At 42.3% G+C, this 27023-nt stretch overlaps 1 protein-coding gene across 2 annotated transcripts in view; it reads left to right on the forward strand.

The window, feature by feature from the left end:
• The window catches only part of MCC (MCC regulator of WNT signaling pathway), a 460067-nt gene that overhangs the window by 178758 nt on the left and 254286 nt on the right, over positions 1–27023 (forward strand). The window contains exon 1 of one of the 2 annotated variants that reach the window (XM_032252672.1): positions 7317–7926. The exons of the other annotated variant lie outside the window; for it this stretch is intronic. Coding sequence (XP_032108563.1) covers positions 7870–7926 — 57 coding nt within the window. The 5' untranslated portion in view covers positions 7317–7869. Of the gene's footprint in view, positions 1–7316; positions 7927–27023 lie in introns of those variants that run through there. 2 annotated transcript variants of the gene reach the window in all.

Here is a 27023-nt window from a genome sequence, read left to right on the forward strand (position 1 = left end):
CAAGATCTCAATAAAGTGCATGTATTGCCATTGGTTGATATGTCTTTGAATCTCTTTTAAGATATGGAGTTTGCCAGGCACGGTGGCTCATACCTATAATCCCAGCACTTTGGGAGGCCAAGGCAGGTGGATCATGAGGTCAGGAGTCTAAGACCAACCTGGCCAAAATGGTGAAACTCCGTTTCTACTAAAGATACAAAAAATTAGCTAGGCATGGTAGCACGTGCCTGTAATCCCAGCTACTAGGGAGACTGAGGCAGGAGGATCACTTGAACCTGGGAGGCGGAGGTTGCAGTGAGCCAAGATCGCACCATTGCACTCTAGCCTGGGCAACAGGGCAAGACTCTGTCTCAAAAAATAATAATAATATACAGAGTTTTTCTTTGGGTGATTTCTTACTTCCTTGCCTTTTTCCCTTTGCATTTTATTTGATGAAGAAACCAGATTGTTTTGTCCAGTTATATAGGTTTTTTTTTCTGGGGCAGGGAGATAGAGTCTCACTTTGTCGCCCAGGCTGGAGTACAGTGGTGCGATCTCTGCTTTCTGCAACCTCCACCTCCTGAATTCAAGAAATTCTCCTGCCTTAGCCTCCTGAGTAGCTGAGACTACAGATGCATGCTGCCACGCCCAGCTAATTTTTTTGTATTTTTAGTAGAGATGGGGTTTTACCATGTTGCCCAGGGTGGTTTGAACTCCTGAACTCAGGCATTCTGTCCGCCTCATCCTCCCAAAGTGCTAAGATTACAGGTATGAGCCACAGGGCCCGGCCTATATAGGTTTTTTTTTTTTGTGGTTAATATAACATTCCTTCATGTAAAAACCACTAAAGTGGCTCTGAAGGTTGTAATGTTTTCTTCCATCAGAAATCATGCAACTGATTGCATGTCCCTTTGTAATGATAGTAATCATTATGCTAAATACTTAAATCTATTAATTCATTAAGGGTTGCAAAATACGGATATTTTGTCAATCCTTAATTTATTAGCAGCAATACTTGTATAAGGGGGGAACTTTACTTGGTTTTTACTTTTTAGTTTACTTAGTGGTAAAGCTTGTAAAGGCATAGATTTACCTTTTAAAAATGTAGACTGGATCGTGTCTTTGTCCTGCAGAAAGTCTTCCTGTGGCATCTTCATTAACACAGTGAAATGTGTAGCCTATATATATCCTGCACGATTTAGCTCTAACATGATCTTTTTCATCATGTTCCATCACTACTAGTAAGCTAGGGGAATGAGCTTAAATTCCAGTTAAATAAAAACTTGAAGTTTATTAAAATGTATTGAAAAGGTCAAGCCCTTTGCTTCCCTAGACTTTTTGCTCTTGCTGTTCCCTCTGTCTGTCTACCCTTCCCTCACGTTTTGCCTAGTTGGCCCCTTCTTGACCTATATGTTGAAATGTCATCTCTGCACAAAGGCCTTCTCTGACCTCTTCACTTAAAGGACCTGCTCTCCCCTATCACAGCTCTTGTTTAATTCCTTTATAGACTCCAACAGAAACTCTAACTATGTTTTTAATGTATTTATTAATCATTTTCCATCAAGAGTGCTAGCTTTGTGAAAGCAGGAATCCTTCCCATCCCATACACCACTGAATACCAGAGTACACGCAGGACAGTATCTAGCATATCGTGAGTGCTTTACTTTTTCTGAATGAACACCGCAAACTTGCTGTCCCCACATATCCTCGTCTATATGAATGGCACGCAGGGAGGAGCTAGGTAATTACAGAATTCCTTGCAGGTTGGCCATGTTTTTCTCTGAGGACATAGAGATGAGGATACAGATCATCCAGTGCAATGCGTCCTGAATTCTTTGTGTTGTAGTTCCTTGAAAAAATGATGTTTGTTACAGGGCAGGCCACTAAGGCTGATAAGAAGCTCCCAACCCAGGACCCAGGCCTGGCCCAGGACCTGAGAGAGGAGCTGGTCTGGAAATTGATCAGAAGGCCACAGGAGTTTGGATAGGGAGAACATTTCTGGAGTCACAGGGGTGGGAGAGTGGGGTGAGCTTATAGATTTAGGGTGGGAAATTGAATTGTATACTTTGAGGGCTCCCTAATTTTTATGATCCTCAAGGACTCAAAGGACTGCGGTTTCCTGAGTCTCCACAGGGTTCTGAAATCCCCCTATGCCCTCAAAATTCCCTTTCTTCAGGAAATCCCACCAATTTAAGAATTATTTCAAAGCATTCTCCTTTTAAAATGTAAACACTTCAGGCATGGTTGAGATTATTATCCACATGTGTGTGAATCAGTTTAACCAGGCTGCTTTCATCCTAAAATCTGAGGTATCAATGTTTTGTTTAGCTTGAGAGAGTCAATAGAGAAGGGGACAATTTTAGAGTTTGGGTACTCTTGTGGGCTGGAGGAGGACAGGCTTCCTCAGCACAGTGGACTGCTGGGGTAGGCAAGGATGGCTGGGGCACCCCAGGGGTAGAGACAGTGGACCAGGCCAACTAGTCCCAAGGTTTTCAATTCGTTTTTCTCATGCTGGAGGTTCTGGGTTTTTACTCAGGATCACTTCAGTTAACCTGATGTTTATCACCAGTAGAGGGTACAGACCAGACCCAGAATAGAGTTTCTGCCATGTATAGATAGATTCACTGAAGTCAGCAGCCATACACAGAGAGGCCAGACTGTACCAACAGCAGAAAGGCGATGGCAGTGTGCTCACAGCATGGCACAGCCTCATCCAGTCATGCCCGGGGCAGCTTCCACTTACCCAGAAATGATCCCAGGACTACTGCTGCCTCCTCTCATCCCAGGGACCCGATGAGAAGAGACTGGACTTTAGAGAAGACAAGGCCTCAGGAAGGAGATGAACCCAAGCACCAGGCTCTTGCCTGATCGCAAAGCAAGTTTTCCTCCTTCTCCTAGACCTGCTCCCTCATCTTGATAAACTCCCCTGCCACCTCCTGCCCACGCCTCACCATAGGAGCTTAATCCCTGCTGAAGCAGGAGGACTTGGAGAAGCTTTCTTGGAGAGATGTTAAGGCAGTCACAATATAAAAGGATTTGTAGGCATGTAGAGTTATATGCTTGGTAAACCCTGGCAAACTCTAATTTTTATAGCTTGAAACCTGCTTGGGGCTTTATTCTTTGGTGTATTGAGATGACATGATGAGTTGGTCCTTACATTTCTAATGTTCTTATAATAGTGACCCAGTTGCATTATTGTTCAAAGCAGGATCTTATCTTTCTTGATACCAGAGATCCAAGACAATGCAGAAAAAAAATCGTAAGACATTTAAATTACCACCAAAAAAATCATTTTATGGAATTTTAGATGTTAAGAAAACCAATCTAGACTCTCCTGCAATGCAAGAAGCTCTACTCTTTACATGCAATGGGCTTCAGCATGTCCCAACTACACTTGAACAATTTCAGGAGTGGGGATCACAACTACTTATTCCCTTGCATTGACAGACATTTTTCTGTCTTACTTTCCTTGAGTCAGAATCTGATGATAAACTATCATTAGTCTGTTTCCCCTCCACAACCGAGAAGACGAAGTTAGTTTACTCGTCAAATACATGTTGTTAGTTATCATATATCTCTGAATTCTTGCCTTCCCTAGTGTAGACATTCTACAGTTCTCCCAAATGTTTCCGTTCTCCTAGGAAGAAGTATCAACATCCCCTCCTCTCCAAGCCTCCTCCAAGCCAATCTCATCATTTTTGTCCTTGGCACCTCCTTTTTTCCCTTTCTAGGAACTTTGCTCCATCTCCTGATTTCCCTTAGCTTCAGCCTACAAATATGTCCATTCTACTCTCTATGCTTACCTGCTCCAAGAGAGAGTCTCATCTTCCAATTTCCTGTCACCATCAAATTTATGGAAAGAGTCCTGCATGGTCATTGCCCCCAGTTTCTCCTCACTGTCTGTGGCAATTTATCTGCCTTCTTTCACCTCAGCTTTATAGGAATCTATCTTTGAAGGATAGTAATATCTTTGAAATGAGCTTATCAGTCTGTAGGCTTCTCTACCCTCTGTAGCGTATAATATTGATGCTGCTCCTCCTTCTGCCTTGACATCTTCCTTAGACTCCCAGATGCAGAGGTCTCCTGGTTATCTTCCTATTTCCTTAAATAACCTTGTCTGTCATTTCCTCTTTTATTCTTTGGCCTCTATAAAAGCAAAACAAAACAACCTTCCTTAATATAGTATCCTTAGACCACTTTTCCTTTCAGTGTCCCCTCTTCCATGGCAAATTTTCTTGATTTTTTGGTTTTATTTATTATTCTAACAGAGAAAACCTTGAACCTCCAACTTAACCATGACTTATCTCTATAGCTCCATTTCAAGCTCCCGCTGAACATCTCCATTTGAATATCCACATGCCACTTCAAACTCATGATATCACAAACTTAATTTCTTCCCAAAGCTATTTGTTTTCTGGAATTCCTAATTTTGTTGAGGACATTACCTTAACCTCAGTCAGCCAAGTTCTAGATATACAAGTCACTTTGAAGTTCTCTTTTCTCCACAGTTTCCATCTACTTTCTTTCTAGAGAGTCTCTTGCATTTGCCCCCTCCTGTCTACTTTCATTGTCTCTCTCTCTCTTTTTTTTTTTTTTTTGAGACAGAGTCCCACTCTGTTGCCCAGGCTGACGTGCAGTTGTGTGATCTCAGCTCACTGCAACCTCTGCCTACCAGTTCAAGTGATTCTTGTGCCTCAGCCTCTCGAGTAGCTGGGACTACAGGCGCGCACCACCATGCCTGGCTTTGTTTTTGTTTGTTTGTTTTGTTTTTGAGACAAGGTCTGACTTCATTGCCCAGGCTGGAGTGCAGTGGTGTGGTCTTGATTCACTGCAACCTCCGCCTCCTGGGTTCAAGCAGTTCTCCTAACTCAGCCTCCCCAATAGCTGGGATTACAGGCACCCGCCACCACGCCCAGCTAATTTTTTGTATTTTTAGTAGAGACAGGGTCTCACCATGCTGACCAGGCTGGTCTTGAACTCTTGGCCTCATGATCCTAGTAGAGACAGGGTTTCACCATGTTGGCCATGCTGGTCTTAAATTCTTGGCCTCAAGTGATTCACCCACCTTGGCTTCGCAAAGTGCCGGGATTACAGACATGAGCCATCGTGCCTTGCCTGGCCATCCCTTCTTAATTCAGGCCCTTTTAACCTCTTGCTGAACTGTCTTGATAGTACAATTGGCATATTCATTTCCCACTTTCAACCTACCACATCTATGCCTGCCAGATTGTGGTAGAGTTGAATCTTATGTGAAGTGTAAGTATTGAACTATTTGAGTCATTGTTTACAAAGAAAATCTCATACAATCAACATTACCCTTGAAAATGCCTTATACTGTCTATGAAGTAGAATCTACAGATATACTGCTTCTCAGTAAGTTCAACACTGCTAATTTTTCCCGCACTTTTGGAACAGATTACTTTTCTTTTGGTTGAACACAAGATGAAGTCATCTGCTTGGTTTTAGGGGCGGTGTCGTATGAAAAATATGTATCTTTAAATACCAGAATCACATTCAACACTAGTCTATTTGAGTTCATATTAGTTACTCATGATTGTGATCCAGATCTACTGGAATATTTAAAAGCACAGCTCTGATCGTCATTATTTCTATGCTAAAAAACCGTTAGTGACTCTCCATTGCCTATTGAGAAGGCCTATTTCTTTAACATGGCACTTAAAATTGTTCACTATCTCAACCCTCCTTTCTCACCCAGTTTATGCTCCAGAATGGGATGCCTGGGATTCCCCATGCCTGCTCTGCACACTGCAGTCTCCATCTACTTTCTCTCGCAATGGCCTCAAATGCTTTCCCCCTTACTTCCCATCTCTGCTGGGCTCAGCCACTCTTCACAGGTCAACTCACATGCTGCCTCCTTTGATTCTTTCACAGAGTCTTGTGCCCTCACCCGGCCTGGCCAAAATCATATTTCCTTCCTCTGAACTGAAGTAGCTCTCATTTGTACTGTGTTTATGGCAAGTATCATTTTCTACCTAGAATTGTCATTTCTGTTCATGTTTTACAAGACTATAAACACCTTCAGGGCAGGGGCAGTGCTTGAGTCTTCTTCATAGTCATGCATACACCACCATTTCCAGCTTCAAGCACGCAGTACTCAACAGATTTCAATGAAAAAATAAATTAAATAATATAGCTTCCCATCTCCTCCCCATGCAGAATGTGCTCTAGTTTGGCAGTGTCCAAGAACTTGGCACCCAGTGCTCTAGAAAGAGCAGCAAACTCTTCCTAATCCCAGCAGTGCCTCCATCAGGCAATGAATAAACTCAACAGGAAGGGGGATGGGTAAAACGTTATATGCAAATAGTTGCACACTGCTCCTTCTTAAAGAGCAAAATAAACACGATTTAAAAAAAAGATAATGGAAGTTAACAATGCAATGGCCTTTTCACAGAAGGCTTCAGGAAATGCCAAGTTCTGTTATTGGGGATGGAGACATTTTGTCCCCATTGTGTAGAAAGACTGATGAGGTCTCTTAAGCAATCTCACAGACCTACTGTTTTGAAGCATGAGAACATTTTTCTGTGAATCTCAGATTCTGTGGAACTTTAACTTTGTGGCGAGAAAAATCCTAGTTTCCCTCTTGCCCTGTCTCTTGCCCAATAAACACAGGATGTTTTACCTCGGGAACTCAAAGCTGCAGGGGAGCTCAGATCCCAAGGGCCGAGGGTGTAACAGCCCCTTGAATCTTTTCGGAATCATACTCCACACTCCATAAACACAAATCTACCTCCGCTCAAACGAGCAGGAAGATTTTTAAGGAAGGTCTGGGAGTTGGGGAGGATTTAAATGTGAGCCTAATTGACATCTTTCAAGGGATGGGGTCTCTATCTTCATTATGGACATGCAAAAAATATACTCTGCCCCAGTGACAGAGGGAGTTTGACAGTGAATTTACACCCATAGTGTTGACTTTAGATTGATCAGGGAAAATGACTGCCCTGCACCCTTGTAAAATCTTAACGTTCGGTGAGAAGTGCACCGGACTGTCTGATGTACAGTGTTTAGATTTGTCTTGACCTTATTAAATCATGGAAAGCGGCTCCTCTGAGGGAAGTGTGTATTTTTTTCTTTTTTCTTTTTTTTTTTTAATTTCCTGCACGATTACTCAGGTGGCTTTTCCTGTTTCTTCTCCCCCTCCTGGACCCGGGTCCTTAATTACTATTGCAGAGACCTGGAAGGATGCCTGCTCTCCCTGCACGGTCTTCTCTGCTCGGCCTCCAGGCTCTTCGCCCCCACTCTTTTCTCCCTCTAGCCCCGCCTCCTCCGCGCACCCCGTGGCCAGCAGCTAGACAGCTGTGTTCAATCAGAAACCACTTACAACTCCAGACGATTCAAAGGGGAAACTTCGGCGTGAAGCGCAGCTCCGCTCCGGCTCCCTCCAGCTTTCTTTCCTTCCCTGGAATCCGAGGCGCGGATCTTCCTCGCCCCACCGCCCTAGTTTTTTTCAGGAGCTCGCCGGTGCCCTCTAGGGTGTCCGCTCGTGCTGGGAGGTGCCTTCCAGCCCGGTAATGGGGGGCAGCGAGGCACCGTAGGAGTGGCGAGGCGGCGCCGAGGGTGGCACTGCCCCGGAACGGGGCGCTGGATGCGCGCGGGCGGGTCCCCGCGCGGGCTCCGCCGCTGCCGCAGCTGCGAGCGCGCCACGCCACCGAGCCTCCTGCAGCAATGGCTCGTCCGTGAAACGCGAACCACGGCTGCTCCTTTTAGGAGTGCCTGCATCCTCCGTTTGGGCTTCGCAACTGTCCTGGGTGAAAATGGCTGTCTAGACTAAAATGTGGCAGAAGGGACCAAGCAGTGGATATTGAGCCTGTGAAACCAACTCTTAAGCTCCGAGACCTGGGGGACTGAGAGCCCTGCTCTGAAAAGTGCATCATGAATTCTGGAGTTGCCATGAAATACGGAAACGACTCCTCGGCCGAGCTGAGTGAGGTAAGAAGAAACAGCTGAGGTCGGGAGCGAGGGTTTCTCGGGCATTTGCTCTTCCACAAATCCCCCTCCTCTCGACCTCCCCACAGCCCCGCACCCCATCCCCCTGTGCTCCCAGTCTGGAGGCAGCGCTAATTGAAGATTAATAGATTTTCTGATTCTCGTTTTAACTTGTAGTGCTACTCAGGAAATGACCTGAACTGGCTTGATATTTCAGTCTGAAATGAGTGGCTTAAAAAAGAAACCTCTCACCAAGCCGCGAGGCGTTGTACTCGCGACAGTCTGCATCCCCTGTTCCTTCCCACCCGCTTCCACTAATTTATATACACCATTTTATTTCCCTGGTCGGTAAAATACACGGACATTCCAGCTGAGTTTAAGCCGACGGTAACTACTTTGGTGGGGCTGCGGTGGTGGTGGTGAGGAGGACTTATTGGATTATTTCATCTCCCACTTGGCTCCCACGTGCGACGCGTTTGGCTAAGCTCAGGCAAGGTGGTCTCTTCCCTCGGGGAAGATGAATGACCCGCGCTGGGGAGGGGTCTGGGGAGGAAGCACTTCAAAGCCACTTTAGAACTTTATTTCCTGCCGGGGTCTGGACTCCTGAGTCTTTGAGGCAAGCGCATTTGCAATTCCTGGGCTCCCACTGTAACCTATCCTCTTGAGTGTTAAAGACCAGCTTTGAAATTAAAGCTGCATCAAACACTATGCAAATATGTGAGCGATAAGATGCTCAAAGCCACCTTTTTTTTTTTTCATGACTTTAGGGATGCCTCGGGCACACCCCCAGAGCTTTGAATACCTGAAAAGTGGTGCTGAGAAGCCCGTAGAACTGAGTGCTCAAAAGAAAAGGAAGCCTGTGTGTTTAGTGTCTACAGCTAGAGGATTGGTGTCTGTGGGTTTCCCTCTTGGTGCCATCACTGAGTCATTTATGGGCAGAAGTAGCCTAAGTAGTCTGTGTTTGAGTATGGCTGAAGAGAGGAAAACAGTGTAAAAGCAGCCGGAAGGCAGATAATGGTGATGTCAGATTACCAATGGTGAAGGAAAAAATGAAAGGATGGAGCCCTTGGGGACGTGTGGGGGGTAGGGGGGAAGGAACCTGGTGATGGGAAAGAGGGGGAATTAAATGGGATTGGGGGAAACCTACGAGGTCTGCCATCGGGCTGGTGAGTGCTATTGGGCCCCGCCTGGTGCTTTAAGTGTCATGCTGCTGTGCCATTCTGCTCCGGTTTGAAATAGCATTTTGAGGTGCTGGCTGAATAAAGTAGAGCATTTCCTAATCCTTATGGCTGTTGCCCCTGGGATGTAGAAGGCTCAAGAAATGCTGAGAGTGAGAACTTACTTAAAAATGGGAGGTGGCCGGGCGCGGTGGCTCAAGCCTGTAATCCCAGCACTTTGGGAGGCCGAGACGGGTGGATCACGAGGTCAAGAGATCGAGACCATCCTGGTCAACATGGTGAAACCCCGTCTCTACTAAAAATACAAAAATTAGCTGGGCATGGTGGCGCGTGCCTGTAATCCCAGCTACTCAGGAGGCTGAGGCAGGAGAATTGCCTGAACCCAGGAGGCGGAGGTTGCGGTGAGCCGAGATCGCGCCATTGCACTCTAGCCTGGGTAACAAGAGCGAAACTCCGTCTCAAAAAAAAAAAAAAAAAAAGAAAGTTGGGAGGGGAGGGAGGAGGCATGAGGACTTAGTGACTTTTGCCAGTTTTATATTTAGAGAACAGTCTCGAATCTGAACCAGAACTCAGAGCCCTGCTCCATCACTAACACTGTTTCAGGAGAAGCCTTTGGTGATACTCTAAGGCCACTGAAAACTCCAAAACTGAAGGCATTTCTCTCGCAGACTCTTTACCAGGCCCTTCACAGTGTTTTTCAATGCAGCAGTGAAGTGTGCTGTCCAGTAACCTTTGTTTAAATGAATCACAGACTTAGGAGGACGGGGGCTAGAACCCAGAGTGAAGGAAGAGGAGATGGGGATTGACTTTAGTCCTATTGGCTCATCCTTGAGCACACTGGGTGAGCAGAGAATATGATACTCAGGTGCCATGTAAAATTATCCATTTCTTGCCTAGTTGTATCCACTCCTTAAATAATCCCCATAAAGCTTGTAGGTAAATGAAAGAGTTAAGAGTGCTTCGTGGTCCCTGTGCTGGTCAGAAAAATATTTGAGCAGTATATGTCGTAGTATTGTTTCTAAGGATATAAGTTCTTTCCTCAACTATATCCTTTACCAAATGTTCTTTTTTTTTTTCTTGTCATCAGTGTCTGCTCATTCATTTTTTTCTTTCTTTTGAGCCAGTTTTAGGTTCCATGATTTAGTTGTACCCCTTTCCAATCAATCTTAGTTATCCTGCAGGTTGAATAGTTGTAGTAGTCTGTAATGGTAGTTATTTTTACTCTTTGTACATATTTTTTTATTTTACTTTTTTTGAGACAGAATCTCACTTTGTCACCCACGCTGGAGTGCAGTGGTGTGATCTTGGCTCACTGCAACCTCTGCCTCCTAGGTTCAAGTGATTCTCGTAGATCAGTCTCCCGAGTAGCTGAGATTACAGGAATATGCCATCATGCCCAGCTAATTTTTAGTATAAATGAGGTTTTGCTATGTTGGCTAGGCTGGTCTCGAACTCCTGGCCTTAAGGGATCCGCCCACCTCAGCGTGTACATATTTTAAATAGAATATGTGTAAAGATGATATGTAAGGCAAGAGGGAGTGTGTGGTTCATACTTTGTGGACCCTAAATCTCTGTTCAATTTAACATGGGCAATAACTTTAGTATTTACCAGTTTTCTAATATCCACAGAGCAGTATCCATAGATTCAAATACAGTTCGATTGTATTTCTCACATTAGATCTTTGATGTAGAGTTTCTTTTCCCTGTCATTTTTCTCTTAAACACTGGTTTTTCCTTAATATCTTGCAGGGCAAAGTTGCCATTCACTTTTGATAGTTAAGTCCTCATCCTCACCTGGAAGCAGAACTAATAAAACCCCTCAGGGCCCCTTTAGTGCCATCTCTCTGATTGCCCAGGAGCCTCAATGCTGTCTGGAGGTCACTGTGGGGTCAGATTCAGCCTGATGTTCACCAGGCATTTCATGGGCAGGAAGAACTCTGAAAAGACCTGCCATTATCCTGGGTATCATAAACAAAATGCCTCTAATTGGTGTTGACTTGTGCGCTTACCCCTTCTGTAAGGGACCCCTCACCACAGGAGTCATTGACTCTTTGACAGTAATGTTGACGCTGACTCTGTAACACCCTGGACTAGAGAAAGAGTGAGTTTAATCAATTTCGGTTTATAATCTGCTGATCCAGTTAGTGAGAGCAGCAAGCTTTGGTCAACCACTGAGGTGTTAGCCTCTGCCCCTAGTACTCCAGGAATGCTTGGATACTGCGGAGGTCGGAGGGATTTGGGTATGAGGGATACGCAATTAGGAGACCTAGGGCTGGGTGTTGGGCATGAGGTGTTTTGCATGTGTGAGTACTTCAAGATGGAAAACAGGAAATTCATGAGTGTGTTCCTTTTGTGTCTTTAGTTTGGACAATAGCCATTTAAGATCCTGTGAGTTGGTTACAGAGATAGTAAAATTGCCGCCATGAACATTCAAACATATTTTTATGTATTTATTAACCATAAATGGCTTATGTCAAGCCTGAACCTTTTTTGGAAAGCAAAGGAATCTATAGCAGAAACAACAGAAACACAAAAGGAAAATTTTAGAAGGATAAACGAGTGATTTGTTCTTTTTTCTTGGCTATCGCTGTTTCTGTCTTTTTAAATATGATATTAAGGAAGGACTTTGGTCAACATCAGACAAATCAAAAACATTTTAAAAATTAAATGTTTGAAATTTAACCTCCCTCCCCCATGATCAGGAAGCTGAATGGCCACACTTTCAGCAGCATTAAATTCTCCCAAAATCTGTCAAGGGGATCCAGCTGTGGCATATTCTTCTTCATGGTCATGAGTTTTAGGTCAGCAGTTAGTTCTATTGGTTTCAGTAAAATTTGTGGGGCCAATATATAGTTTAATCTTGTTAAGTAATCCCAAGTACCTGGAAGGAAGATATTTAAGGGTTAGCAATATTTGGGTAAAATGTGACTTTACTCATTCTTGCAGAGTAGATGTCTGCTTGATCTGGTTATCTGGTAGACGGTTGCCAATTTATGTACAAAAATAAAAATTTATTCAAAAAAATTTGCCCCTTGGCAATCATAACCTCTGGAGATGAAAAAATATTTTTACTCGAAGAATTTGTACAGAGCAATCAACTTAAACTCTTTGCCTTTTAAACATTATTTAAACAATGGACAGGCAAAATTCTGTATCACCATTTACTTTGAAACATTGGTTGCCCCTGGAAATCATATTTCCCTTACTTTCTTCTTATCTCTTCAAAGCATTTTGTATTGGATCATTTCATGTCTGAATTAGGCTATACAGGCCACTCTCCATGCTTTCCTCATTTGTGTGTTCAGTAACTCCTGAAATGCCACCTCTTCACTGATGCTCTAATTAAGAAGTAGAATTGTATAGAAGAAAGTTGCTCTCTACCTAGATTATCTTGTGTGACAATCTCCAAGTGGCCATCTCACAGCTGTGCTATTCATCATTAAATGAATTGTAAAATATCAGCATTGGAAGGGGCCTGAAAGATCACCTAGTATTCACACACCATTTTTTGCCTCTTTATACTTCTCTGTCTTTAGAAAATCGCACTTCATTGTAATGAGTTGTTGAAGTCTGTCTTAGCCATAGCCCATAAGCATAAGAAGAGCAGGGTCAAGACCTGGTGCAGAATCCATCAAACTGCTCCCAAATTTAGAGGCTGAGAATAACCATCTTATTTGCTCATGGATTTGCAGTTCGGGAGGTAAGAGTTGTGTCAGTGACTAGAGCAAGAGGATCGACTTCCAAGATGGCTTAATCATATGGCTGGCAAACTAATGTTGCCTGTGAACTGGGAGATCAGCTTAATTTTCTTCAACATGGGCCTCCCTATGTGGCTGCTTGGGCTTCCTCCCAGCATGGAAGCTGGGTTCCAAGGAAGAGCAGGTAAAGGTGCCAGTTCTCTTAAAATATGGAACTGAAACTGGCACAGGTCACTTCTGTGTGTTCTATTGGTCAAAACAGATGTATTCCCAACCCAGATTAAGGTTAAAGAAGTAAGCAGAAAACACCTCTCCAAGAGGGGTGTCATAAAGAATTTGCAACCAATTTTAATCCACTCCAGAGGCCACAAAATGACAAAGCCTTGTCTAAAACCGTGGTTTCTTAATTCCCATTGCCTGGCAATGGTTTTTAGTTTTTTGTTTTGTTTTGCTTTTCAGCTATTCATTTTGTGGTTTGTAATATCTCTGAATCATATTTTCTAAGCACTTTCCAGATACCGACATGCTTAATTGTCAAAAACTTTGAGGTACCTTCTGTTATGCCCACATTACAGGTGTAGAAATTATGGCATAAGGAGGGGGAAAAGCATATCGAAACTACATAGATTGTAAAAGGTGGAGTCAGGATTTGTGCCCAGGTAGTCTTTCTCCAGAGCTCCACCATTTGTACATTAATTCCTTTCATTAGCATCTGTTACTGCCCTCACCTTTTGATCACATGTTCCAAGGAGGGAGTATTCTATTTAATAAGCCTGTTTAACTTGATTTATATTGTAATCCCTATGCAGTACCCAGATAAGTGTTTCTGATAAAAATGAAATGGATATGATTAGAGTAAATGGATATAGTCACTGCCATAGCCTCCAAGTGGCAGGGGAATTCTAAGCATTGACTTTCCAGAGCCTAAAAGCAGATTCGTCGATAAGGAATAGTGTGATCCTCATTCAGTGGGTGTTGGGGGAGAGGCTTCTATTCCTTTTCACTGCAAGGAAGGTAGAGTCCTATAACCTATGACCCACTACCTGTACATTCAGAGGCGTCTCAGAGATTGATGTTATAATATTTGAGGTGCCAGAAGAGAAGAATAAAGCTTTAAATATCTTAAGAATTAGGACTTTCCCACCCTTGCAGGCAGGGCTTTAGGTTCCTTCTACAGTTGGCCAAATCCCTTGTGGGGCTGCAGAGTGCCAAGGCTAGGGGAGAAAGCCAAGGGGTCCCAGTGAAGTTAGTGTCCATGGTTGCATGGCAAGGCAGTGGCTGACAGCCAGGCCTTGAAGAAGCGCATGCTAAACATGGCATTGAGGTCCTGAGTCAAACACAGTGGATAAGGTGAAGTAGATCAAGCCACAGAGATGGTTCATGTGGTTGGAACCAGGTGGAAGACAAAAAAACAAGAAAAAGGAAGTCATGTTATTTGAACAGAGAAGTTAGTCAAAGACCAGTAGATGATCAGAACTGGGATGGCCACAGACCTTCGAAGCAGGGAGAGATCCTTGATTCTGAGGAAGTGTTTTGACCAATTGGGAGGCTTTTAAGTCCCAAGACTTCTCATCTTAAGGAAGCACCTTACAGGATAGTTGCTACCAGCAGGACATGCCAGAACCCTGAGTGAGTGGGCACACTTATCTAGAGTAGGGAATATCATGGTGATACTCAGGAAATAAAGTCATGGGTGCAGTTGTGTGGTTATAACAACAGCCTAGCTGATTTACCCAACGCAAGTCATGAGGAAGGCTTTCTCCCAGGTGGGGCTGCAACTGGAAGATCAAACCTGCATTTATAGCAAAATTAAGAAGTTGCTGATGAATGAAGATTTCAAAGTTAGTTTTTGATCCAAGGAATCAAATTACAGAAAACCAAATTTTAAGCCATCCCTAGATTCTGAGATGGGGGGTTTATGTTGGCAAGATTATAAAATCAGACAAGCCAAAGAAGACAACAAGAATTGATAGATATTAGGACTTGGATTATTTACATTGGTGAGGGGATGTCATAGCAGAGATAAATTGTATGTAATTATTTTCTTGAACCCTCTTGCATCCCCTGTACATCTACCCAGATTCCCAGCAGTGGTATCTTTTAGTCTTGGGGGCGAAAAAAAGAAAAAAGCAAGTAACCTGGATTACACAGATAAACAGAAGTTCAATTTATAGAGTAAATATTTACTGGAACTACAGTGATGCCCTGTCTTTCTAGTGAATGTCCTTTTTCTCTTGTTGACTAGAAACAGACAAAATCAGTACGGAGGTGAAAGAGGAAACCTTTTGCAAGCTTTTCATTACCACAGGAGACTAAGTGACTAAGGTTGTAAATCACTTCATATGTGTGAATTTTTCAAGATATTTCTTAAATTCAGCAAACACTTTAAACCTTGAGAAAGTCTTTTAGGAAAAAAAATTCAAAATTAGCAGTTATTGATTCCAATTGCCATACAAAAAGCAGGTTGAGTTTGTTAAGTTTGTAAATAAGCAATAAAAAAAGCCCATTGAGCTGGGAAACTTGTGTGGTGAAGGCTCCTTGATGCTTCAGTTGGTGGAATATTTGAGCAGATCCCTTGTCATGAGATTTGATCAGTGCCTGGAATGCACAGTAGGGTATTTGGGCCTGAGGTGGAAATTCATCTTAAACCAAAGGCTGTAGTGTGTGATTATTTGAGAACAGAAAGTTTCATGAAACCTCAATGTGTATGCGTGCATGTCAGTTAACTCCAGCTGGGGTTGTGAGAAATACTGAAGCAGTTGTTAGAGGAAGAATGCCAACAGGGAAAAGATTGCCTTGCAATTAGAAAAGGAATGTGGGCCTCTGATTGGTTGCCTGGTGAGAGTGGGAGTCGTTGCTTGTTCCTGTTTTCCTATGGGTTGTGTGAACTTGTCCATAGAACACACAGCACACTTAGAATCTTCTTGCTTTTCTGCTAGTGCCTCCTAGTGTCTCCGGTTACCTGTTCCTTCCCTTATCTGTGCTCAGAATACTTACAATTTGGCCTCCTAGGGGAGACCGTGAGATCTTCGAAGGCAGAGATCACTATATTCCCAGCACTCAGTCAATATGTGGTAGATGGGAAATCAACAGACTTTGAAGTTGTTGTTTGGACCAAATCCCAGTTGCCATTTTACTGTGACAGATGTGTTGGATTAACTACTTTTCTATTTTGGTTGAAGTACCTATTCAATGGAATTTAGTTTGGTCATTTTGACTGTAATTTATTATCTTGTACCTGTTCACGTATTCAGTAAACAAATATTGTGTGCCTTCTACATGCCAGATGCTGCTGTAAGACTGGGGATACAGCAACAAACAAAACTGATGTAATCCCTGCTCTACGTATCCTACACTGATGCAGAGACAGCTAATGCACACATGTTCAGTGGTGATATGTGCTATAAAGAAAAAACTCTCGGGAATGAAGAGGAGAGGGATGCTGTTCTAGTGATCGGGGAGGATTCGCTGTGGGAGTCTGTGAAATGAGGGGCGTAGCCATGTGAAGATGGGGAAAATCATTTCAGACAGAAAGGAAGAGTAAGGGCCAAGGTGCAGAGCCCCAGGCACTCTTGCTGTGTTTCAGGAGTAGCAAGGCAGCAATGACTGACAGCACAGTGAACAAGGGGAGAGTGGAAGGAGACGAGGTTGGAGAAAACGGTTCTGGCCAGATCACCTAGGGCTTCACAAGCCCTGGAAGAGTATCTGGATCTTTCTGGAGAGTTTTGAACAGAGGCCTGAATTTGTTTGACTTTCTTATTCTTTTTATATACATATATTTTATTGTGGGGCAGGGGGAGATGTAGGAAAGAGGAAGAATTAGCAAAGAAAAGGCCAGGAAAGTGTGTTCCAAAAGCCAGTTAAAGAAGGTATTTTCAGAAGAGGGCAGAGTGATCCGTCGTCAAATGCCTCTCCTTTGGCTTCCCGAGCCTTTGAAGCCTGTGTATATTCCCAAACTTTCAAATTGTGCCGTTTTCTGTAATCAGAAGTAATTATTACGTGCCATAAAAATACACTGTAATTATTTTTTTTGACATCTTCAGAATCTGTGAGTTCATTTTCCCCTTAAAAGGAATGGTTTAAATAACTGAATGACATAGACACTGGCCAAGAATGATTTGAAAATTGCCTTCCCTTGATTGATGGTTCAGTACTGATGGATGCTGATGTTGTAGAATATAGGTGGGTTTTGAATTAGGAAAACTGAACTCTACTTTCCACTGTCACTTGGACCCATTTCCTTCAACTATTTAGAAGCACTGACTTTGTTTTTTATGAACTTTAGTATGCATTTATTGATTTATAACAAATATAGCTCCAAGGATACTGGAATGCTGACACTTATTTCCTATTGAAAAACTATTGGCAGTCAGATTATGACCACAAAATTGCCTGGCAAGCATGGAATCAGACAAAGGAAGTGCTTCTATTGGGTGGTGCTGGTAAGCTTATATTTGTCTTAAGCGTTATCTTGTCCTAAGCATTTGTATGACTGATAAAGAAACTGAGGCCCGAAGAAGGTTTGCTAGTGGCAAGGGGGAAGTGTAGAACTGAGTTTTTTTTCTAATTCCCACGGACATTTTTTTTCTTCTGCCTCAACTTCCTCTGTTTCTATATTACAGGATATTTACATTAAGGTATGTGTTTTTGGAATATTCTGTGATAATTTTAAAAGGAGAAAGTATAATTCTTCAGTAAATCATATCTACATATGACATTATTACAGATCACACTACCAAAGTACACTTGACCCTTGAACCATGCTGGGATAGAAACACCATCCTGCCCACATCCCCGCAGTAGAAAATTAATGTATAACTTTTTTTTTTTTTTTTTTGAGACAATGTTTCACTCTGTTTCTCAGGCTGGAGTGCAGTGGTGCAATTCACAGCCTCTACCCACTGGGCTTAAGTGATCCTCCCACCTCAGCCTCCCAAGTAGCTGGGACTAGAAGCACATGCCACCACATCTGACTAAATTTTGTATTTTTTTTTGTAGAGATGGGATTTCACCGTGTCACCCGAGCTGTGCATAACTTTAGACTCCTCAGAAACATAACTGCTGATAGACTACTGTTGATCAGAAGCCTTAGTTATAACATCAGTATATGATCTATGTATTCTATATCATTTTATATGATATATATTATATATTGTAATCCTAAAGTAAGCTGGAGGAAAGAAAATGTTATTAAAATCATAAGGAAAAGAAAATATATTGACTATTCACGCAGTGGATCATCATAAAGGTCTTCATCCTCATCATCTTCATGTAGAGTAGGCTGAGGAGGAGAAAGAGGGAGGTTTGGTCTTGCTGTCTTGGGTGGCAGAAGCTAAGTTTACGCATGTAAGTGGATCAGACTTGTCCAGTTCAAACCTGTGTTGTTCAATGATCAACTGTAATTGGAAGAATTTATTTTTAGTTTTAACTGTGGCTTTGGGGTGTGTTGTAATTGCTCTCAACAGCCTTTTATTGACAGATTGTTGGGGCCTAGCAGGTACAATACGCCATTGTTTTGGGGGGTAATAATGAGATGGGCTTACTCTTTGGCTGGTTTGCTAGCTGCTGTATGTTGACAGCGTGATTGGTCAAGCCTGTCATCCTTTCTTTAAAATTTCTCAACATCCTTGATAATACTTGTTCTTTTCCATTTCTTTTTTTTTTTAATTATATTTTTAATAGTAGCTGTCCTAATGGGTGTGAAGTGGTATCTCATTGTGGTTTTGAATTGCATTTCCCTAATGGGTAGTGATATTGAGCATCTCTTCACACGTTTATTGGCCATTTATTCATCTTCTTTGGAAAAATATCTGTTCAAGTTCTTTACCCATTTTAAAATCTGGCTTGTTTTTTGTTGTTGAGTTACAGGGTTTCTTTGCATATTCTGGATATCAGTTCCTTAGTCTTCTTCTCCTTCGTCCATTTCTGATTTTCTCCATGTTGAGGCTTTACACAATACTCATGCCTTGGTATTTCCAGAAGGAGTGAGAGTGAGTACAAAATAAGGCCCAAGAGTGAATAGCTTCTACAAAGAAAATAAATGGGCTCTGCCCAAGCCTGGGGACTCCTCCAGGGTGCCCAAGAATAAGAAGCGTTCTGATGCTCTGTGTGACTTTTCACAGGCTGACACCCAGCAACTCTACTTGTGGCCTGACTAGCAATGTCAGGCAGGCACAGAGTTAAGAATTATGTCTGTGACATTTGAAGTTACAGTTTTCCACCAACATGTGATTTCACAGTCTTCAAAGAGGAGTTTTAGGAGAGGCCTTTAGCAAGAAGGGCTTGTGGAAAGTAGCCAGGAAGTCAGGCTGGTCTGTTAGATTAGTTGTAACTCTGTTACTTTATTTCTTGGTGATGTGACTCTAATCGTGGTTAAACCAAAATTTAATTTATTTTCATGCCTGATTGGGAGCACTTTTGATGAAATATTTGAGTAAGAGAAAGTGCCATACAGGACTACTATGCCAATGCAGTCATTCAGAGGCTGTTGCGCCTGAGCCGGTTATTAACAGGGTGTTAAGACTGAGGAGAGGGAAAAATGAGTGCATTGGACTCCAGGACAGGAAGAGTTTTTACTTCCAGCTTAGAATAGGTAGATTTAAAATCAAATTGGGATCCTCCTTCTGTCTCTGTCCCTCTTTTGGCGTAATCTGATGGAAGCATGGAGCAGAAGTCAGTATGCCTTCTGTTAGGATTGATAGAGCAACTTCCAAAACTGTTTCTCATTTTGGGCTTCTGAACTGCTTATGAAAATGCTGTCTGGACACACATGTAATTACTGCTAAAGAAAGTGTCTGATGCTGATAAAGCTGCCTTCAAACCCTTTAATTCCCTGAGTGTCAAAGATGGGGCATCTTCTTTATTTGGCATTAAAACATCCCCAGCTAGCAGTGATGACATATTGGGGTCAGGATAATACGTTGAATGACTAGGAAAGGCCTCTGTTTTTTGGCACCTTCTCTGCTAACTTCACTGGGTCAAGTCACTTCAATTTCTTTGTCTGTGAAACTATGTGTTCATAAAGTTGCAGACTCTGAAATCATAGCTCTGCCGCTTTCTAGCTAGGTGATGCAGGGAAGGTTACTTTTCTGTCTTCTGGGATGCACATTCCCTGTTATAAAGTAGTGATAATAAAAGTACTTACCCTAGATAAGTGTTGTGAAGGCCAGTAACATAACCCGTAGAGTGATTATCACAGTGCCTAGTAAATACATAGTAATTGTCACTTCTGCTGTTATAATATTATTATTACTATTATTTTGCTACTACAGTGCCTAGCTGCTGAAGATGCCAAATGGAAGCGAAGCACCTCATCAGCAGAAGCATTAGTAGCTATAATTGTGAGCACTCAAATAATTTAAGAAAAATTCTTAAGTGTAGACCAATATGCCATGAAAACAATATGCAGGAATCCTGAGAGCCTCACCACCTGCTGATATTTTTTCTTCTCGACCTTAATGCCAAAAGCTCATTGCCTGGGAAAAATGTTTATCCAAATATTGTCAAGTCTTAGAATACTGGATATGTTCTTTTTTGGATTCACAGAGCCAGAATGTTAATGAGCTAACAAGTAGCAACACTAATTGCTTTTAATTTTTTACCAATTTTTTCCTAATTTTGTCCCAGCTTTATTGTTTTCACTCCCTCTTGTGCCCAGTAACTGTTGGATGACCATCATGATCGAGGTAATGGGAGAGGGATGGCATTGCGGTCACTACCTGTGTCCAGAATAAGGATGCACTGCAGAGAAGCAGACCACATTCACCTGGTGCATGACCATTCTTTCATGGAGATAAAATCTTATCAGTGATGCACACTTTGTGAATTACTGTAAAGGTTTTATCAGTGATGCACACTTTGTGAATTACTGTATGAGTTGCAGTCAGTTAACTGGAAGAAGGTTACAGAAGCACCGGTGAGAGCGTTGCTTTGAAGCAGCAATGATGGCTGGAGATTTGAGAGGACTTGGAATGTCCCCCACAGCAATGACGACCACCTATTTCATTTACAGCTACTGTTTTTTTATTTGCAAGAAGTTTCTTAAAGCCCCTGGTACTTTATTGAGGCTTTGTCTAATGATCAAAAGGAGGAAGTGGTAGAATATCCCTGCTAGTGTTTTGAAGTTGTTAAGCAGTTTGGTTATTTGCTGACCAGCATATACCATGAAGGCAATGGAAAGGGAACTGAAGAAGCCCTAAACCTAAGCCCTGGGCTCTTTCACCTCCCACTTGGTTCCGGAGCTTTGGACCCTTGGACTTCCATGGCTGGCTCATGGCCAGGGACTCTCCTACAGTGGTGGTTTCCATTTCCATGGTTTTGACTGCCACCTCTAATCTGTTGCCTCACAAGTCACCTCCAACCTGGGTTGCTCTGAATATCGAACAGGTAAAAGGACAAGCATAGGTCTTATGCAATACAAAATCTTCTTGTAGTCAGTATTCTTCCTCCTCCCTTCTGCCCTCTCAAAACAAAGCTCATACTGCCCCTTCTTCCTATGATGACATTCCTCCACCTGGTGACACCAGCTTGTCTTCTAGGCCCAACAGGCCACCTTCTCTGGAAAGCGTTTCTCAACTCCTAGTGAGTGCCAAGCACCCCATTAAGTCTGGCAACACTCCTCACCCCACTGAGCGAACACTTAGAACTCTATAATACAACTTGTTCACCTGTGTCTCTGTTTCAGCAGCTCAGCTGGTGAGAGTGGCTGGTAGCTGGAGATGTGCTTTCTCTTCACAGCACACTGTTGCAGTGTCCTTGACAGAGTACATGATAATACAGAATAATGAAAATTAGTAAAATAATACTAGGAGATAGATAGAAAAGGTACACATAGGGCAATTACTTTTATATCAACCAGTGAGTGGTGTGAGCCCCTGGAACCCACCACCCCCAAGTTCCCTCTCCATGAAAAAAGATCTTGGCTACAGCTCCCCTCCATCTGCTTCTGAAGGTAAACACTGAGCCCCAGGGGCCAACCCAGTACAAGTGGGGTTGGAGAGCTTTGTTTCCAGGCGGATGACATGGGAGTTTTGAACTTGGCTCTGGGTGTCCTCTCTCAGGAAGAGAAGAGATCAGTGGGGAGGCCGAATGGAAGCAGGTTCTAATCCTGGGATGGTGGGAGTAGCTCCAGGAGCTGGAATCATTGCAGATTGTGTTAGAAATGATACATGTGAAGAATGGCAATACCATGGTATTTTGTTGAAATACTTGTAGTGAAGCAATCTGGTACAGAATTACTTCAATTTCATTTTGCAAATATTCCCTTTCTTTATGCATTTCAAGGCTACATCTATACCTTTTAAAACATGTTATCTTTAATACAACAAAACTCTGGTTTTTTAATAATCCACAATAATTCTGATATTCAGAGTGTCCTGTTACAAATTAGTATTGTTAAATGTGTATTAGCCATTGATACTCTGATTACTCTAAAAATTGGTAAGAGCTTGTGAGAATGGTAACCTAATGCTTCTGGCCTTATCGAGGTTTCTTTCCAAATTAGAAATGAATATGTAATATTTAAAAATGGGACGTGGAAGATAATTTTATATATAATTGTGCTCTATATGCAAAAAGACATCCTTTCTTACAAAGGTAGAAAGTCCATGCAATTAAGCTCCAGTATTCATTTGCAAGAGACAAATATGTTAATTGGTTTTCTTGGGCGAATGGTTCTTAATCTAGTAGGAATGAAAGAGTTTTAAATTCATTTCACTAATTTTTTTTTAATGTCAGTGTTCATAGATTACTATATAGAGTTAATAAGGTATTCCAATGAGGTCTGGGTTCCTTGGTGCATTTTATTCACAATATGACACTGTACCATTCCTTAGTGATAATATTAAGTTTTCATCAAAGCAATCAGCCTGCAATGCTTTGGGTGACTGAGCATTGAACACTGGTGCTTATGTGGGTTGGGTGGGAAATTGGAGCATACCATGTCATGAAATGATGAGGCTGATATAGTGTCTTATAAGTGCTACTTAACACAGCACTTGGAATTGGGAAGTTACTGTTATCAGTTGTGTGGAGAGTTCTGAGGTTTATGACTCAGAAAAGAAGTTACCCTTTTCATTGCGCATCTAACTATCAAAACCCCAGTTAAAAACTCATGGGCTTTTTCCTTTATATTCTTGCCTTTAATCCACCAACAACATTGAAAAATTTTAATATTTTTTTCAAAAATACTCTAACATGTTAATAATTGGACAAGGCCAGCTTACAAAAAGAGACATTTGATTTGTAAATTTCTGGACGGCATAAACCAGACTATGTGGTGGTGAGAATGAAGGCAGTTAAAACATTCAAGAAGAGCACTCAACTGTGCTCAGCACTTTGAAAGCATTTGTTTGGTCATTCCCTGCTTAGAACCCTTCATTTTGAGGTGCCCAGCCCCATATCTCCTATTGACTACTCCACCTATATCTCTGGCCACGTCTCTCGCATTCTATCCTCCAGCCAACACCACTAATTTCAGCACCTTCAAGGTGCCTGGTTGTCTCTGGACTTTACAACCTCACATCTGCTATTCCTCCCCTGGTACACTATCCATATCCTTAAACTTTGCATATCTGCCTCCTGCTCATCATACAGGACTTGGTTTAAATGTTAGTTTCCTTGGAGAACTGTTTCTGATGTTGCCACCCTGGTCTAGGTTCCATCTCCTCTCCTGTGTTCCCCATCACGTTGGGTAGTTCTGCATCGTAGCAGTTAATACACTGTAAAGGCCTGCGGACTTGGTATTTCCTACCAGAGTGTGTGTTAGTCACCATTGATCCTAGTACCCGTATAGTGCCTAACCCTCAACATTCACTTTCAAGTGAATGGCCTTCATTTAAAGCATGCTACAGTCCCATGACACAGATCCTGTCTTTAGGGGCATTTGATGTGAGAGAATAGAAGCTCAGACAGGTTAAGGATCTTGTCCAAGGTCACGGGTCTGGTAGGTGGCAGGGCCAGGTTTCAGTTAGGGTCTGATTCCTGAGGTCCCTGCTATTTGCATAATGTTTACTGCTTTCTCAGACCATGTAGTCATGGCTGTTGGAGCTGGCATCTGTAAGACCTGGAAGTTGGAGAATGGGTTGGTAGGTTGCAGGGAAGGAGAGGCGTTGGGAATAATGCCCAGGTTTCTGAGGGGATTATGCTGATAGGTGAGATTGGAGATCTCATAGTAAAATCCAGTTTGTGAGGAATGATGAGTCCAGATTAGGCATGCTAAGTTTGAGATGCCTGCTGGTCATCTAAGTGGAAATGTGCAGTAGACTGTTGGATAACAAGGCTCAGAGACAGGTCAGAATTTGGGCATCTTTGGTCTTCACGGCTGTTCACTTGCAATGCAGATGGCTGATGGCTGATGTAGACATATAGTTTATTCCAGTCTCTCCACAGTAGATGCCAATATCAAATGTAGCACATAAATAGAGTGACATGAAGTAACCATTGGTACTATGTGTACTCAAATGCGGTGAAAGGACCATGGTCTATCTTCTAGCATTTTGTAATACACGTTTATGGTTCAGAATCTGCTATTATTAAAGCAGACTATGCTTTTTAAGTCATGGTTTTTAAAATTGTTTTTAAAAAAAACTTCATTAGTTCACATCACATGAGCATTTACAGCTTAGGCTCCTTCTTACAGAAAGTGTAGGGTAAGGAGTAAGGGGTGTGCAGCCATGATCATAAAAGTAATTTATGTTCATACAAAACTTGGGAAATAAATGAGTAAACAAAACATTTTGTATTGTTACTTTCAGGTAACATTTTGTTATGTCTTTTAGTTATAAATATTTCTTTAAAGGGCTCATACTTGAGTTTTACAGAATCATATTCTGCATTTTTTCAGGTTTTCCTTGATATAACTTGTTTTGAAAAACTTGATTCTTTTTGGCCAGGTGCAATGGCTCATGCCTGTAATTCCAATAATTTGAAAGACTGAAGTGGAGGAATCACTTGAGCCTAGGAGTTTAGACCAGTCTGGGTAACACAGTGACACCATCTCTACAAAAAAAAAAAAATTAAAACTCAATTGGGGGTGGTGATGAGTACACGTAGTAGGCCCAGCCACTCGGGAGGCAGAAGTGGGATGATCACTTGAGCCTAGAAGGCTGAGACCCCCATGAGCCGAGATCATGCCACTGCACTCCAGCCTGGGCAACAGAGCCAGACCCTGTCTCAAAAAACAAATAGCTTGATTTTTAATAACTCTGATAGTCCATCTTATATATCATAATATACAGTTAACTACTGAGTAAACATGTAGGTTTTCAGTCTGTGTTCATTATAAGCACACCTACATAACTTTGTGATTTCTTATATCGTTAGGGCAGATCAAAGGAGAGAAAATGGGGGAGGGGGAAGGAAGAAAGAGAGGGAAAATGGTGTAAATGAAGAAACTGAGGAGTGTATTGTGCAGAGTTGGTGTCTGATGTTAAAGGAGAAAAAACAAGGGTACCTTGATGCCCTGGGGTGGTCTTTGTAAAAATAATCCAAAAACTACAAAGGTCAGTTTAAAAAAACCAAACGCGTAGCTATAATAAATTGGGACCATATGTTGTTCTACCCAGGCTGCTTACTCAGTCTCCAGCCTGTTGCTTATTTAAGAATGTCTTTACAATGGTAAAGGAGTGCGGCCAGGGTGTCTGGAGGTAGCCATGGGAGGAGCGTGGGGCGAGGAGGAGAGCAGCAGCTTGGGGAGCCGGCATGGGCTGCTATGCGGTTCCCACACTGGTTACCCTTTGGAGCCAGAATCACTGTGGCCACTGTAGCCTTGACATTCTTGCCACCTATGGCCCTTGACATCCCATCCATGGGCGTGGGATGAGAGTCAGGGTTGACCTGCTTAAAAAAAAAAAAATAATAACCAAGTGAAACTAATTTTAGAATGTTTTGAAAAATGTATTTCACTTGAACATTTAATAACCTATGACTCTTTTACACATACAGCCTCCCTTGGTGTCCAAAGAGAATTGGCTCCAGGACCCTTCCCCTACACCAAAATCTGTGGGTGCTGAAATCCTTTATCTATAATATGCAATGGTGTAGTATTTGCATGTAAGCTATCCTCTTGTATGCTTTAAATCATCTTTAGTTACTATAACAGCTAATACAGTGCGAATGCTATGTAAGTAGTTGTTATACTGTGTTATTTCTTTATTTGTGTTTTTTATTCCTGAAATTTTTGATCTATGGTTGGTAGAATCCATGGATATGGAGAGCAGACTATACCTGTCTCTGCATGATCCTAGTATCAAATATATTTTGCAAAGTCCGTGAACCAATCTAATGTAGGAAGCTTAATCCCAGGGTCCCAGTGGAGTCCTTTTTAGTCAGCGGTAGCTGAATTTTATTTTCTGGCCCCGAATTCCTACTATTATGCATTGCTAGTCTTTCTCTGTTTTAATGGTGATTTCCTATAAATAATGACAAAATTATTACTGAGAAGTTCCTAAACTGAACTGTGTTGCTAGCTACAAGTGTACTGTTAAGTTTAATTTTTGTTTAAACTATATCTGACCAAAATGCTAATCTAGAGCAACATTTAACCTACTGGTTTGGCAAACTATGTCATGTAATCAATTTAGCTCTTGGCATCAGAGTTACTATTTTTGTAGCACAGTGGAGGAAGGGCTGTTTGCAGCTTCAGGGTGTTTTTGTTTTTTCCGTTAAGCAGCTCATTAATGCAGTGGCCCACCCGGTTGATGGACTGGCTGGAGGCTTTGGTTGCTAGGATGGTCTTAGGTTTTTGTGGCTTTCAGGAAGTAAAGGGAAGGCCACAAGCTGTGTGAGTGAAGCAGTTGCAAGCTGGCCTTGTTTTTCTCTGCCCCTACTTCTCTGGCATGCTGAAAGCCAGGCTGAGAATCTAGGCATGGTGCAGGAGGTGTCAGAGCCTGGCTTCCTAGCCAGCAGTGTCATTCAGTGCCAACATATTTTCTCAAGCATGAGGTATACCATTCATTCAGAAATGAGTATTTATGAAAATAGAAAGAGTTGATTGCGGGAACTTGGATGATGAAAACATTTATACTTAGTGATTCTATAGCCCACCTAGCACTAGACCCATCAAAGGATTGTAATAGAAACTTGACCCTTTGAATGATGGGAAGTAGCTTCAAGAATGCTAGTCTGGCCTCAATTCTGTTAACCTTCAAAGTATCTTTAGGCTGCGGACGGTGGCTCACACCTGTAATCCCAGCACTTTGGGAGGTCGAGGTCGGGCCACCAGAGG

This window comes from Sapajus apella, unplaced genomic scaffold (genome assembly GCF_009761245.1).
Source record: "Sapajus apella isolate SASKATOON/1434 unplaced genomic scaffold, GSC_monkey_1.0 scaffold1, whole genome shotgun sequence".
Classification (NCBI taxonomy): domain Eukaryota; kingdom Metazoa; phylum Chordata; class Mammalia; order Primates; family Cebidae; genus Sapajus; species Sapajus apella.